Here is a 15322-nt window from a genome sequence, read left to right as displayed (position 1 = left end):
GTTCAAACCCACCAGCCACTCCTCGGAAGGAAGATGGGGCAATCTACTTCCGTAGTGATACCGCCTCAGAAACCCAAGGAGGGGTCTCTATGAGTCGGGTCTGACTCAATGGCACATAACAACAACAGGAATCGTTATAGACGAATCTTAAAGAGCATGTTTGAGGATATAACCCAGTAACCTCCATTAATACTACTGCTTGAGAAACATTTCTTGGTGATGCTGAAAAGGAGGATAGCAGGCTTTTCATAACACAAACTATTAAAAGTTCATCTTTAAAAATATTTGTATGTACATATATATTCCTTTGGAATGCTGTGGATTTGTTCATGAAGAAGGAAGGGTAGAGTCACATGGAGGGCTGTAGCCTTTTATCAGGGCTTAGGAGCTTTTAGTATTTTACAGCCAACATTAAATGTTCATTTCAGTAAGTATAATTTCCTTACCTTGATGATTTTTGAAGGGAAGGATGGCTGGTAATTCTATGTATTAAGTAAATAATAACATGAACCATGAAGTCGGGGTGATATTTTTCACTATGGTGTGTCTGATGCCCTCTGAACCAAACCAAAAACCCGCTGCTGTTGAATCAATTCCAACTCATAGCAACCCTATGGGACAGAGTAGAACTGCCTCATAGGGCTTGCAAGAGTGTAAAACTTTATGGAAGTAGACTGCCACATCTTTCTACTGTGGAGCAGCTAGTGGTTTCAAACTGCTAACTTCCTGGTTAGCAGCCGAGTGCTTTAGCAAATACTAGGTTTTCAGTAAACCAATGTTGTATAAATGCATGAGTGACAAATATCTTAATGCCAGAGACAAAAATGAGTGCCATTCTAGACACTAAACCTATCATTTGTAGGACTTGTTTTACAAATCTCTTTAAATTTCCAAATAACCATATTTAAATATTCATGCATAATTGCCAGTTCCTTTTTTTTTTTTTTTTTAATTGCCTCCCCTTAGCTTTTTTAATTGGCCTCAGATTTTGATAGATTCTGCAGCTTCCCAAGCAGTGGGCAGGTATTTAGGCCTGCAAACTCCTGATCAGGCCAATCCAGTATTAGCAGAGACTAGACCAGGAGGTCACTGATTGTCTCTTTGTTCTGCTGTCTATAAAATGATAGAAGATTCTGGCATAGCCTCGCAGACCTCTGTCATCCTAACATCCAAACTGGATGGGGATCCCCTGGCTTGTCACTGGCAGAGGGTTGGTTGTTTTGTTGATGCTTTTTTGGACATTTTAATTTTCTACCTTATCATGTCCTAACCAAGGATTACTCAGTTCCCATCTACCAGCATCTGTTTTAAGTTGGGAAAATGGGAATGTTTCATGGAATTTGAGTTCTAATTTCAGTAGTAGTTTAACTTGAGGCATAGAGACAGTTATTTATATAACTTAAGGTTGGAGAAAGCTACCTAAATTTGGGACTTATAAAAAGTGTCTCTCCTCCAGATACTGAAGAGTTCTGTTGAATTAAATAAACTTGTGTGGGTAAAATGAAATCAGTACTTATTATATCTGTATTTTAATGAGAATTGCATAATAATATATTGATGAATTGAAATATATTGTTATTCTTCCCCTACTCTTACCATTTTATAAGTAAACACTCATTTAGCCATTGTGAGTTTTCAGATTTTCTTGGCAGAGTCAAACTTCTCCTTGGTTGACCTGTGGGTTTTAAAAGGTTTTTTATGTACTGACCTGGGCTTGTTTTTGCTCAGTTGTGGCAGAACTGAAGACTTCATCTAAACTCATTTGTTGGTTCCAGGAAATTTTCTTGTTCAAAGCTTATGATCCTGTGGGTAAAAGACAAAAGTTGAAGGCTGTGTAGTCAGTTGGCAATCCTTATTACCAGTTATATTACTCTCCTAGTTTAAAAAAAAAAAAAAAAAAAGTTATTGTCATGGCAAGAGAAGATTTCTTATGTCTAGCTATTAAAACACTTTTCTCAGTTTCCACCCTGAACTTTGTTATGTGGAAAACCTTTTTGTTAGCTTCATTTCACTGAGTATATTAGAGATTGTGTGATGTGATGTAGTTCTTTTATATGACCTTTCTTGCTATGGTCTTGTAACTTTCACCACATGATTGGGTAACGTTATGCAAATAAGGTGATTTTGGCCTACCAGCAGGATTGGGCAGCTTGCTAATAATGCAAATAAACTGCATGTCAGTCTTGTGAGAGTGAGACTGTGCATACAATGTGTGTGGAACCCTAACAAGGGGTTGGTGTGTTTTGATACTCTGTTGGCTTAATAAAATGAGCTGTCCCAGAGGCATAAAGAGGGGACTTCACTACCACCAAGAAAGAATAGCTGGGAGTGGAGCACATCCTTTGGATCCAGGGTCCCTATACCTAAAAACTCCTAGACCCAAGAGATAGAGAGCTGTAGCATGAGAAACGGTGCAAGACAGTAAGAAGCAATGATAAGCATGGTAGAGAACTGGTAGCAACAGAACCAGGAGACTGGCAGGGAATGGCAAGGTTGGCTTCCATCCCAGAGAGTGAGAAAGCTGAGCACCATTGGGCATGATGCTTGCTGGTGGCCTGGGCTGCCTCCAAGCACTTAATGGAGCTAAACTTTCTGACCCATAGAGCTAGAGAGCACCTTTGGCCCGAGGCTTACTATGGGAGGGGATGCCATTGAGCACTTATCAGTGGAGCTAAAGAGCTTTGTAACACTTGCCAGTGCAGCACATATGAGGCCTGAGGGTCCGAAGGGCCATGTTGAGGCCTGCCTATGGTCTCGGAGAAGCTGTCTTGACTGAAGAACTATATCCTGAATCATTCTTCATAATGAATTATAACCTATTTCCTTCCCTAATAAACCCCATAATCATGAGTACTGTGTGTGAGTTCTGTGTGGCCACTGCAGTAAATTATCAAACCCAGCAGAGAAGTTCAAATGCCATGGGAGTGACGGTTGGTGTCAGAACTGGTAAAAAGGTAGGAGGATGGAGGTATGTCTGACTTTCACCTCACAGGAATCAGCTTTAGGCATGTTGATGGTGGTGACTGCTCCCCTCTCCCTTGTAAAGCTAGAGGAGGTCAGATGATACAGCCATCGCACCATTTTTTTCAGGTTGTTCAGTTACGCTTTTCTGATTTAGATGTTTACCAAGTTGTTGTTGTTGTTGTTGTTGTTATGTGCCGTCGAGTCGGCCCCGACTCATAGCGACCCCTCCTTGGGTTTCCGAGGCAGTATCACTACGGAAGTAGGATTGCCCAACCTTTCTTCCGAGGAGTGGCTGGTGGGTTTGAACCGCCAGCCGTCTGGTTAGCAGGCAAGTGTCTTAGCCACTATGCTACCAGAGCTCCCAGATGTTTACCAAGAGGAAAGTAAAAGGCGTGGGTTATTCAGTGAATGCCCCCCTTTACAGGGCTTCCTTAGTATGCATTGCCCTTTTCCATTACAGGGAAATAAATCTCTCTTGTCAAAAAGTTGCTAGTAAGGTGGGCTAAGGCAAAACTTTTCCCTTGGTGTAAGCATAGAAAGTAAGTCAATGTGAGAGAAGAAATGGAAAAGGGACATCTATAGTAATGAGTTACCAATTTTTTTTTCTTGCCTCTAAGTCAGATGAACATGAATATATTCATGCTTGAATATTGGTGAAATCAATACTCTGTAACTATTGAGTGTGATTCATAGTGGCCTTTGCCAGTTTGGTGAAAGAGCATTTACTTCTGTAAACAAAATAGGAATGTTTCTGGAGTTTACTTTTTCTCACTTCACTGGGTTCTTGCGTTTATTCTCTTCATCCGTTCACTGTATTGCTGAACAACTGGCTGAGCAATAATGATACCACTCACATATTTTCAATTCTTGAAAGCTAGCCTCATTGATTTTTCAAATATTTGGCAATATTTTGAACTGCTCTAATTTTGCTTTTGTGATTCTATTATTTAGGAGATGCCAAAATTGGCAATAACAATGTCAGTTCTTTGAAGAATGATGACTTCACCATGAGGGGTTTAAGGCGTGATGGGAATGCTGATGATCTCTGGACTGCCTCACAAAACTCAAAATCCTGTGGGAAAAGCATTTCCATAGAAACTGCTAATTTAAGAGAATATGCTAGATATGTACTGAGAACTATCTGTCAACAGGTAATCTTCAAATTTAATTTACCATTAACTTTGAATATGCAACTCTTCTTTCTGAGAGAGCTGCTTGATTTTGTAGGCAACTTATATGTAGGTGGTAACTTTATTTTGTAATAATTTCAAATTTGCTGAAAAGTTACAAAAATAATAAGAAGTCTAGTACACCCTTTCTATCTATTATTTTTGGAACCTTTCTGCAAATTTGAAATTATTGCAAAATAAAGCCACCATCTGTATACAAGTTAGAATCGACTCAGTGGCAGTGGGTTTGGTTTGGTTTAATATCCCTTTGATGCAGATTCATTTTTTTATGTTTTGCCACACTTTATAATTTTGTTTGTGTGCATATGTGTACATACCTATATTTTTGATGAATCATTGAAAGTAGATAGCATATATCATGCTTCTTTACTTTTCAATACTTCAGTGTGTTCAATGTGTATGTCTTAACATAACCAAAGTATATGGTTATCAAAAATCAGAAAATTTACCATTGATACAGTATTTTTTTCTAATTTATAGGCAATTTTGCAGTTTTGTCAATTGTCCAATAAATGCCCATTATGATGCTATTTTTCCCTTCCAATATAGGCTAAACCTAGAGTCATGTATTGTATTCATTGCATTTAGTTCACATGCATCTTGTTTCCTTTAATTGGGAACAGATTCACAGTCTTTCTTTTTCTTTGATAACGTTGTTATTTTTATCAAATATCATCTTTGGGGAGACACTTTGAGAGAGTGCAAATATTTTGCTCCCTATAAAATTTCATAAACTTCTATATGCTATTGACATCTAAAATAAAAACCCATGGTTTATCATACTAATATTTTATTAACATCATGAGCCCAGAGCTAAGCAGTTGTTGTTGTTGTTGTTGTTATATGCCGTCGAGTCAGCCCTGACTCATAGCGACCCCTCCTTGGGTTTCCGAGGCAGTATCACTACGGAAGTAGGATTGCCCAACCTTCCTTCCGAGGAGTGGCTGGTGGGTTTGAACTGCCAGCCTTCTGGTTAGCAGTCAAGTGCTTTAGCCACTATGCTACCAGAGCTAAGCAGTAGTGATAGTATTATTAAGATCACGTTTTTATTAAGATATATCATAACCATTGTAAAGGAGCTTTATGTTATAGTGGTTATTTAGGCATTTGGTTGCTAACCAAATGGTCAGTAGTTCAAATCTACCAGCCTCTCCACAAAAGATGGGGCAGTGTGCTTCCATAAAGATTTACAGCCTTGGAAACCTTGGAGTTACTATGAATCAGAATCAACTGGACGGCAGTGAGTTTGATACTGGTTTTGGTAACGATTGTACTAGGAGCAAATAGACTCATATTGAAGGCAGCTGTGCATTGGTTTGAAATCACCTGAGGAGTTTTAAAAATAGTTGTGTTCTTAAAAAATAACTGCTAGTCCCACCAATCTGAGATTGATTTAATTGTTCTAAGGTGGGGCCTGGGCATTGGAATTTTTAAAAGCTTCCCCAGGTGATTCTAATGGATAACGAGCATTGCACCACTGGTGTAATAGTTAAGAACAGGGCTTCAAACATGATCATTCAGATTCTCTCCCTTGTTGAGAATTTACGTTTCCACCCCCAGATACACTGAATCAGAATCTATATGTTAACAAATACTGTAAGAATCACCTGGAGATCTTGTTAAAATGTAGATTCTGATTCAGTATTTCTGGGGTGGAAATGCAAATTTTCAGCATGGCAGTTAAACAGGAATGAGCCAGTTAGAAGCCCTAATTAAGAAGCATCTGTTTCATCTGAAACAGATCTGGGTTCAGCTTGGGCTTTGCTGCTGTTCAAAACTGTTTGATGAAATGGAGGTGTCAGCATGTACTCAGTAACTAGGTAACCCTCAAGCACAGTGGCTGTTATTGTTGATGATTTCTTACTCCACTTAGTGTAAGAATTTGGCTTTTAAAGAATGGGAGGTGAAACTGGTAAGATTTTAAATTGATAGATAATTATTCTGGAGAATAATTAGCCAATTACATCAATAGGCTAGATTTTTTGTTACAGCCTTGAACCAGCCATTGCACTGCTATGAAATTACCTTAAGAAAATAGTTATAGATATGTACAAATATTTATATATAACAGTACCAAAAAGGGAGAAAAGTTTCTAAATGTTTAATATTGTGGGATTTGTTATATTATGTTCTGTCAATTCAGGGGACTATAGTACAATGTTATCTATAAAAATAATGAGCACATTATGATGCATATCGTTATTATTAAATGTCTAGTTAAAAAACTCTGGTTACTAAACTGTATCTAGAGCTATGCCCATTTTCTAGTTGAAAACATATCAATATTGACTTCTCTTAATTTTCTTTCCTGTTCTTTTTTTGCATTATCAGTTTTAAAAATTTTTATTTAATGAAAGATTCTACATTTTATTTTTAAGGATTGAAAATGCTACAAATTTTTTTCTTAAAATCTTTCCCACTGATTTTCACATAATTGTTTTTTAATTGAAATATTCTTGTTGGGTTTATATTCTACTGTGTCCTATCAATTTAGTACATATTACATACATATATAAAAAATAATTAATGCCCATCAATCTAACTGCCATTTTATTTTTAGGAATGGGTAGGAGAACATTGTTTAAAAGAACCTGAAAGACTATGTACAGACAAAGAACTGATATTGGATCCTGTGCTTTCAAATATGCAAGCACAGAAGTTACTACAGCTTATCTGTTATCCCCATGGTATCAAAGAATGTACCGAGGGGGACAACCTGCAAAGACAACACATTAAGCGCATTCTTCAGGTAAGTGAGCTATTTGTAGATTGTTCTTCTGTCATTTGAAAGATTGTGTTTACAGTCAGTCCCCAGGTTACGAATGATTGCCATTCATAACTGTGTCTTTAAGAATTTATAGGTAAATCAGCACAGGTGCATATGGTTCTCATTAGCCTTATTTTAGTGAAAGAAGAGGAGCTTTGGTGGCACAGTGATTAAAGCATTCGACTGGTAACCAAAATGTCGGTGGTTCGAACCTACTAGCTACTCCGTACAAGCAAGATGAGGCAGTCTGCTTCCATAAAGATTTACAGCTCTGTAAACCCTGTGAGGCAGTTCTGTCCTGTTCTGTAGGGTTGCTATGATTCATAATCAACTCAATGGCACTGTGGTTTGGCTAGTGTAAGAAAATTCTGGAAACCTTTTCAATGATTAAGAAGCTGCACATGCTGCAATAAAGGTGATTATAATGAAGAATTTATTGAGAGTAGAAGTTGGTTCATCTGTTTCAAAGTATGGGTAAATTTATATAATATTAAAGAACAAGTACAAGTGATCTGTAAGTTAGACTTTCATAACCTAGGTACTTACTGTAGAATGAGAGTTATAGCCTCTCTTTTCTTGTTGTTGCTAGATCATTCCTGATTTCTGTTAGCTCTGATTGTTACTTCCCAATTTTTGGAGCTCTGGTGGTGTAGTGTTTAAGGCATTTGACTGCTAACCAGAAGACTGGCAGTTCAAACCCACCAGCCACTCCTCAGAAGGTTGGGCAATCTACTTCCTTAGTGATACCACCTCAGAAACCCAAGGAGGGTTCACTATGAGTCAGATGATTTTTTTACTTTATGTGTAATTACTATGCTTTCTTGCCAGGTATATACATATATATATATATATATATATATATTTATAATCATCAGATAAGTATTCATAGTCAATACTATATTTACATGAAAAATTAGCTTTGTGGATGGACTGTTTTAAATATACTATTCAAGGTTTGAAACCAATGTGGGATGGGGTTAACAATATGGCTAAATAGATTTTTAGAGAAAAATATTTGCCTCCTTTACTTCCAGTGCTTAGCAGAATCAGGCACATTATTTTAATGTTGTCTTTATTTCTTTGTGTTTATATGGACTGTATCTATAGGCTTAGAAGCCATTCGGTCCATATAAATCACTTTTTGTTCTATTCTTTCTTGAGAGAGGGAATACTATAATAAATTGTTTTAAGACATCTTCAACATTCTAATGTCATAACTCTTTGCATCCCCTCCAGAATCTTGAGCAGTGGACACTGAGGCAGTCTTGGCTAGAACTTCAGTTAATGATCAAACAGTGTCTGAAGGACCCTGTGAGTATATATGGAAAGCATGTATGTATATAGAATTATTAAAAAGCAAATAACATTTTGATGTTTCAAGATAAAGTTAAACATATTTTTGCTAGTTTTCTTATGTCTGACTCCAGGGTTCTGGGTCTGTGGCTGAAATGAACAACTTACTGGACAATATTGCAAAGGCGACAATCGAGGTATTCCAGCAGTCGGCTGATTTAAACAATAACTCTTCTAATTCTGGTATGGGCCTCTTCAACCCAAACAGTATTGGAAGTACTGATACAAGTAGCACAAGACAGAATGGAATAAAGACATTTCTAAGGTATTTTTTTCTATGATTTACTGGGCTGTCATTAATATTCTCACATATAACAATAAATTTTATTTGTGTAATGCAGTTATTTTTTTCCATAAAGCCACAGGAATGTGAAGAAAATAATTACTTCTAAGTGACAATTACTGTTACTTAATAATAAATTAAAGTGTAAACTGGGTGGATGATATCTAGTTATTAGGCTAAACTAGACCCAGACTCTTTGGAACTGTAGATAGTCCTAGGGCTGATGCATTTCTTTACTATCCTGTGCTATTCATTCTGTAGGAAACCCTTTTTCTGTGATTCTTATTAATTGGCAGTTCTGGACAACAATATTATGGAAATTTATGTTCAAAATTAAAAGCAGAAAGCATGTAAAAATCTTAAAGTAACACTTTGATCATGGAAAGCAAATTGAGTTGTATGTCATCATTTTGTTGTAAAGTATAACTGATGAATTTTAAAGCTTTTAAATTGGTCACTACTATGTTTAAATATAGTCAGAAATTTCACTGTGTTGTTGTTGTTATGTGCCGTCGAGTCAGCCCTGACTCATAGCGACCCCTCCTTGGGTTTCCGAGGCAGTATCACTACGGAAGTAGGATTGCCCAACCTTCCTTCCGAGGAGTGGCTGGTGGGTTTGAACCGCCAGCCTTCTGGTTAGCAGTCAAGTGACTTAGCCACTATGCTACCAGAGCTCCCTTTCACTGTGTAGTATGTCAAAATAAATGTACTCTGCTTTGGTAAAATGAACTGTTACTGATCAGAGAGCCAGAAACATGGAAAAACAGTTTTTATAGATTAAAGAAATAGTTATTAGTATGATATCCTCCCAGAACCCCCTTACTGCTCTCCATAGTGTGAGTGGAAAGTATTGCAAATGTATTGTTTTCAAAAGGAAAGTATAGCAATAAAAGAGAAATGTTAGAATTGACTGTGTGGCTTTTGCATAACAGCTTTAGTTTGGAGTTTTTGTTATAGCTGTGACAGTAGAGAAAAAGGATGTTTGGATTTGACAGCTGTTTCTTATTTTAGCTCCTCTGAACGCAGGGGTGTATGGCTGGTGGCCCCCTTGATTGCCAGGCTGCCGACTTCTGTGCAAGGAAGAGTGTTGAAAGCTGCTGGGGAGGAGCTGGAGAAGGGACAGCACCTGGGTTCCTCTTCCAAAAAGGAAAGAGACAGGCAAAAACAGAAAAGGTATGACTTAAAGGTGTGTCTCTATATGTGCAAAAAAAAAAAAATCTAGCATCCTTCAACCATACATGGCTGTTGTACCCAGAGTTCACTGAAATTTGTTTTTTAAATGGAATTGGAGTATACTGTGTTAGACTAGGCTCTGTCCTAAAAAGTTCCAAATGATGATATCCAGTACAGTAGTTCTCAACTCTGACCATGTACGCAAATCACTGCTGACCTTATTAACACTACTTACTGACTTCTGAGCCCCTCTTCAGACTGCCTGAATCAGATCTGGATGCCACCTGGTCTCTGTATTTTAACTGTTTGCCCCTATTTTTATTTATTTAGCTATTTAAGTTTAAAATACATAGAATTGCTTATAATTCTGTTGTTGCTTTTATTTCATGATCCTGGAATATTTACTGATGTTTTTACTATCTAGGGCTCTGATTCCTAGTAAACCTTCTTAGCCTTCAAGTTTGATACTTTCTTAATTTGTTTCATGCCTGAGAAAAAGTTTCAAATAATTTATTTGTGAAGTGACCATGTTCCTGAAAAAGAACAGAACCTCACACTAAAGCCAAAACAGTGAATTTAGCAGTCCAGAAGTGAAGGAAAAAGATGATCATAATTCCTTCCATCTTCTGAAACTCCTAAATGTACAGGTCCTCTAATTAATAATATTTTAGTAGCTGCCATTTACTGACCTATTATAAAAATGCTAGTTCTTGTATAGAACTCATTACATATGTGAGCTTTAAAATCATCAAAGAAATCATAATGTGGCAGCTTCTTTCACTGACTCCTTTTTAGAGATAAGGAAACCAAGACATTGAAAAGGGTAAGTTGCTCAAGTTCACACAGCTGAGAAGTCGCAAAGCTGAGGTTTATACCCAGGCTCTCTGGGTTCTGAGCCTGAGCTCTTAACTGCAGTACATTTCTGTGGACACCTAGCTTTGGATGGGATTTGTTTGCCAGGTGGTTGTTCCACATCTTTTCCAGTATTGTTAACAAGCCAGAAGACTTAATTTTAATTTTCAAAGTTTATTTGCTAATGGGTGGTGTACCTAGCCTCACATCCCAGGGGCGTACAGGTGGTGTTACAGAGACTGTACAGATAGTTTCTTCCAAAGTTAGGGCCTCTCAGTACTGCTGGTAGAAGATGGAGCAGATGGAAATATTTCGGCTTCAACCTCATTTTAAGAAGTTCTTCCACATTAGCACTGTATTTGTCAATATTATTTGTCAGCTGTTCTCTGCTGATAGAAGAAATATTATTAACAATTTGATTTAAAAATAAAATTTCTACCACATGCCTTGAAAGCTGTTTACAAGCCAAGGTTGTGGGATGTGGACACGATAGAGCTACACACTAGAGGTTGCCAATGAGCGCACTATAATGTCTTCAGACCTAGTTTCTGATGTTAGCTCTACCAATACCCAACTGTTTGGTCTTGAAAAATCTGCTGAAATACAGAAGAAAAACAAAATGAAACCACAGCATACATAGAGGCCTGTTTCCTGGACTCTATAAAAAGAGAATTTTTTTCAGGCTTACATTTTATTCTGTGTATATACTGATAATCCTTCTTATGTGTAATTTAAAGTTTTTCCTATTGATATAAAACACAGTTTCCTCAAATCCCTCTCTGCCTCACATGCAGTATGGAATTTGGGAATGCCTTCAAGTGGCAAGAAAACAAACTAACCCCTCTGCCGTCAAGTCAATTCCGACTCATAGCGACCCCCTTTGGGTTTCTGAGGCAGTAAATCTTTACAGAACTAGATTGCCCAGTATTGCTTCCACAGAGTGGCTGGTGGGTTTGAATCACCAGCCTTCCGGTTATCAGTCAGATGCCTTGGGCACTCTGCTACCATTGCTCTTTTCAAGTGGCAAGAGAGCATATTAAATTATTTGGAAGCATTACAGTGGTTTTGAATCTTACTGGTTAGAGATAATGATTTAACTTTTCAAGTAGTCTTTGGCTATTTATTCCTCCCTCCATCTTTTTTCATAGTAAAATAAATAAGAGCAAATAGCTTGAGGGAAAGAAATTAGTGTTGCAACAGGAAGGAATTCATCCTTTCTAACTAAATCTCATGTAATTACTTCCTTTGTAGTATGTCTCTTTTGAGTCAACAGCCTTTCCTCTCATTGGTACTTACCTGCCTTAAGGGACAAGATGAACAACGGGAAGGCCTCCTAACATCTCTCCAGAATCAAGTTAATCAGGTAAAGTATAGTATAATGTTAGGTCAGGAAAACTTCTTTCTAATGGCACCAATTCATTTTCCTTTCAAATTCTGAGATTAAACTAATAAGGACACTACATGTTTTGATTAGATGCTAGGAGATACAATCTATGCACTGTTTTTCCACCTGGCATTCTAAACACCACAATATTAACAGTTGTGTAATAATGATAATTATGCATATAACACCTATGGACTATTAAAGTTCCTCTTGCACATTGCATATGACTTTGCTGTATCTGGTCCTCTCCATCTCTGCCTTTTGAAAAAGGACTGAGAGAAAGCTGTATGCAGTATGGAAGGCAACAAGACAGATGAGCCTGTGTCTAGCTCTGCATCAGGCAAGGTCTGGACTTGAGCTCTTTAGGTTCAGAAACTCAACTTTATTTGCCTTTCAGAGCCAGATGAATGCCAGCCATGTGCACATACACCAAAAATAAAACAAACCTTTTGATTGACAAGTTTATTCTGTCTCATGGTGATCAGATTGTGAGTAGAGCTGCTCCATAGGGTTTTCAATGGCTGTAATCTTTCAGAAGCAGATTGCCAGACCTTTCTCCCGAGGTATTTCTAGTCCTATTTGAACCACCAACCTTTTAGTCAGTCACAGAATATTTAGCTGTTTGTACCATTCAGGGATTCCTTTGTGTACTCATTTAGAAATCAAAAGGCATTTTCAAAGGATTTGGACTTTGCCTTTTTTCTAACCAGAATTTTCCTGGGCACTATTTGAGACATTTGCATTCTGTGTGACCCAGAATAGAAATTGAGTGTGTGGAATCTGAGCAAAGTGGGTTGAGTGATCACATGAGATATTATCCTCACAGTTCAGAGCCTAATGGACCCTTCCTTGTGGCACTGTCTGTGGAGCCTGACATTGTGTCTTTCCCTTGAGTGGTCCTGGATGGGCAAGCACACAGACACTTGGTCTTTTCCAGCCTCCTTAAGGGAGCTGTTCTCTCAATAGCAACAAGGTCAATCCTTTTTAAATGTAAATCACATCATCTTGCTCTCATGCCTAAAATGCTCTTACTCTATCTAGGAAAAAAAGTTCACAGCCTGAGTTTATCAGGCCCTACAGGGTCTGGTCTGGCTCCTTTTCCTACTTAATTTCCTACCAGTCTTTGCCTTGCTCACTCCACTCTTGTCACAGTAGCCATCCTGCTATTGCTTAAATTAAAGCAAGTTCTCCTTTCTGTGCTTTTCCATCTTTTCTTCTCTTTGCCTGGAAGGCTCACTCCCTCACTTGAGGTCTCCACTCAGATGTCACCTCCTTAGAGAGGTCTTCCCTAGTCATCCTCTAAAATTGGAACCCTGCCATTCTCTGTCCCCTTGCCTTGCTTCTTACACTTTTCATATTTGCTTATTATTTATATGCTGTTTTCTATATGCTGTTTTTCCCACTATTAGGATGTAAGCTCCATGACAGCTAAGGTGTACTGATAGCTACCTCTCAGCCTTAATTCAGAATTGGTAGAGACGTGTATCTCTTGCTGAGATTTGGAAAATGTTCTCTGACCATACAGTATACTAAAAGTCATCTGCTGAGCTGTGCTATTTCTGCATATAATTCATTTCAACTCCTTTAAAGATAATTCTCAACTGCCAGCACTTCAGAGCATGGCAAGATTTTTTTTGTGTATGTGTCCATGTCATCAGATTCTGGGGTGTTGCCCATTTGTGGTTTGCCTTTCTGAGTGGCCTGCCATTAGTCTTAGTTGATGAGGATGCATCCTACTTTCTATGCTGATATGCTGCTTGGCTGATATCTAAGGTACCATGGTTTTTCAAGGTAGTATATGTTTTCTTTATCAAGGAACACAAGTGCACAAGCTCCATCTAGAAATATAATACAGGACTGGTAGACAATATAGTTATATATCTTCAATACTTATCTTCATAAGACCAGTAGAAAAATGTATTCAACAAATAAATCTTTGTTTTAGATAATGTTTAACTTGATTACTCTCTAAAGCATTTTTCAGAGTTAGTAACAGGAAACAAACCTATATTCAGTTTTTTTCCCCACCTGCAGATGTAAATAAGCATTTACAGAGTTCTGTCAAATGGAGAAAAGAAAAACATTGAGTAGTATTTTAAATTTCTTTTTAGCTTTATTTGTTAATTTGTTAAAGCAGAGACGTTGCTTTAGACTGCCAGGGTAAAGCTCAATTCAACATTAGGGGAGAGTATAATCCAATTTTAATAGGGAAAACAAATTTATTATTTGTTTGTTTGGTTTTGATCTTAGATTTTAAGTAACTGGAGAGAAGAACGGTACCAAGATGATATAAAAGCACGGCAGATGATGCATGAGGCATTGCAACTTCGTCTGAATTTGGTAAGACATTTCGAGTACTTTTCCCCCATTAACCTTCTACAAATAGGAAAATAACTCAGGCTTCCACTTTCTACAAAGGCTGTGCAATAAAGTGAGATCTTCTACTGTTTGGTCTTTGCAACTACTTCCTGTCTCTCAAGCATTCTCTTTTCCTTTCTGCTTTCCTTCCTGTCTGGTCTGTCTGCTAGTAGTAGATATTTTAGGCATTCATTTGCACTCTTGCCCAACCCTCACCCCAAGAACTCTCTCCCCTTCAGTTTGTGCTAGGAGTATGTCAGAGATATGTTCATTTTAACTGTGTTTTTTTAAACAAATGTCCGTCGAGTCAATATTTTGTTAAAACTTTCCATCAAGTTGATCATTGAAAAACAAATTCTACCACAAGATGGCACAGAAATTTAACATTTTTCACCCATTGCACATTCCTTTGTATTCTTCCTTTCCCACTGGACAAGCCCAAATGAAAGCTACTATGGAGGTTGGCTTGCCTAATATTTTGGTGGTGGTTTTTAACCCAGTCCCTACTATGAGCTGGTAGACCTGTTGCCTAAACCTCCTGCCCATCCTTATTTCTGTGATTCTGGATATTCCAGCTGTTAGGATTGCAGATTCAATCTTAATCAAAGCTGAAGATAACCAGTTACGTAGTTTTACGTTGTTCACATTTAATTCAGGTACATTTATATCATCAAAGTGGATATCCTGAAACATTAGCAATAAAAGAAAACCTACCACAGGCATATAATTCACATTGATGTTGTTCACACATCCTGACATCATACTTTTAGTCCTTTTTTAAGTCCTTTATGAATTTCTAGTCACATGGTCCTCAAATGAAAAATATACTAGAGCTTGGCTCATAGAAAACAGTTAACCTCCTCCTATCCACCCTACCCCCAACTTCCATAAAGAACTTCTTTGTTCTTCCATGGAATGATCAAGTTCCTGTGATAAAGACACTAAAAAGAGTGAAAGGACAAATATGTAGCTGTAAGAGAAAGAAGACAGAATAATCC

General features: G+C 37.6%; 1 protein-coding gene across 1 annotated transcript in view; it reads left to right on the top strand.

The window, feature by feature from the left end:
- MED12L (mediator complex subunit 12L) overlaps positions 1–15322 on the top strand; it is a 518530-nt gene that overhangs the window by 461712 nt on the left and 41496 nt on the right. The window contains 7 exon segments of the mRNA XM_042780849.1: positions 3916–4115; positions 6715–6903; positions 8158–8232; positions 8349–8539; positions 9569–9730; positions 11834–11945; positions 14217–14306. Of these exon segments, the coding sequence (XP_042636783.1) occupies positions 3916–4115; positions 6715–6903; positions 8158–8232; positions 8349–8539; positions 9569–9730; positions 11834–11945; positions 14217–14306 (1019 nt within the window).

The sequence above is a fragment of the Orycteropus afer genome, unplaced genomic scaffold, assembly GCF_000298275.1.
Source record: "Orycteropus afer afer isolate SDZICR_OR568_19922 unplaced genomic scaffold, OryAfe1.0 scaffold00066, whole genome shotgun sequence".
NCBI lineage: Eukaryota > Metazoa > Chordata > Mammalia > Tubulidentata > Orycteropodidae > Orycteropus > Orycteropus afer.
The sequence above is the reverse complement of the archived record's forward strand: the minus strand, read 5'-3'. Positions and strand labels throughout refer to the sequence as shown.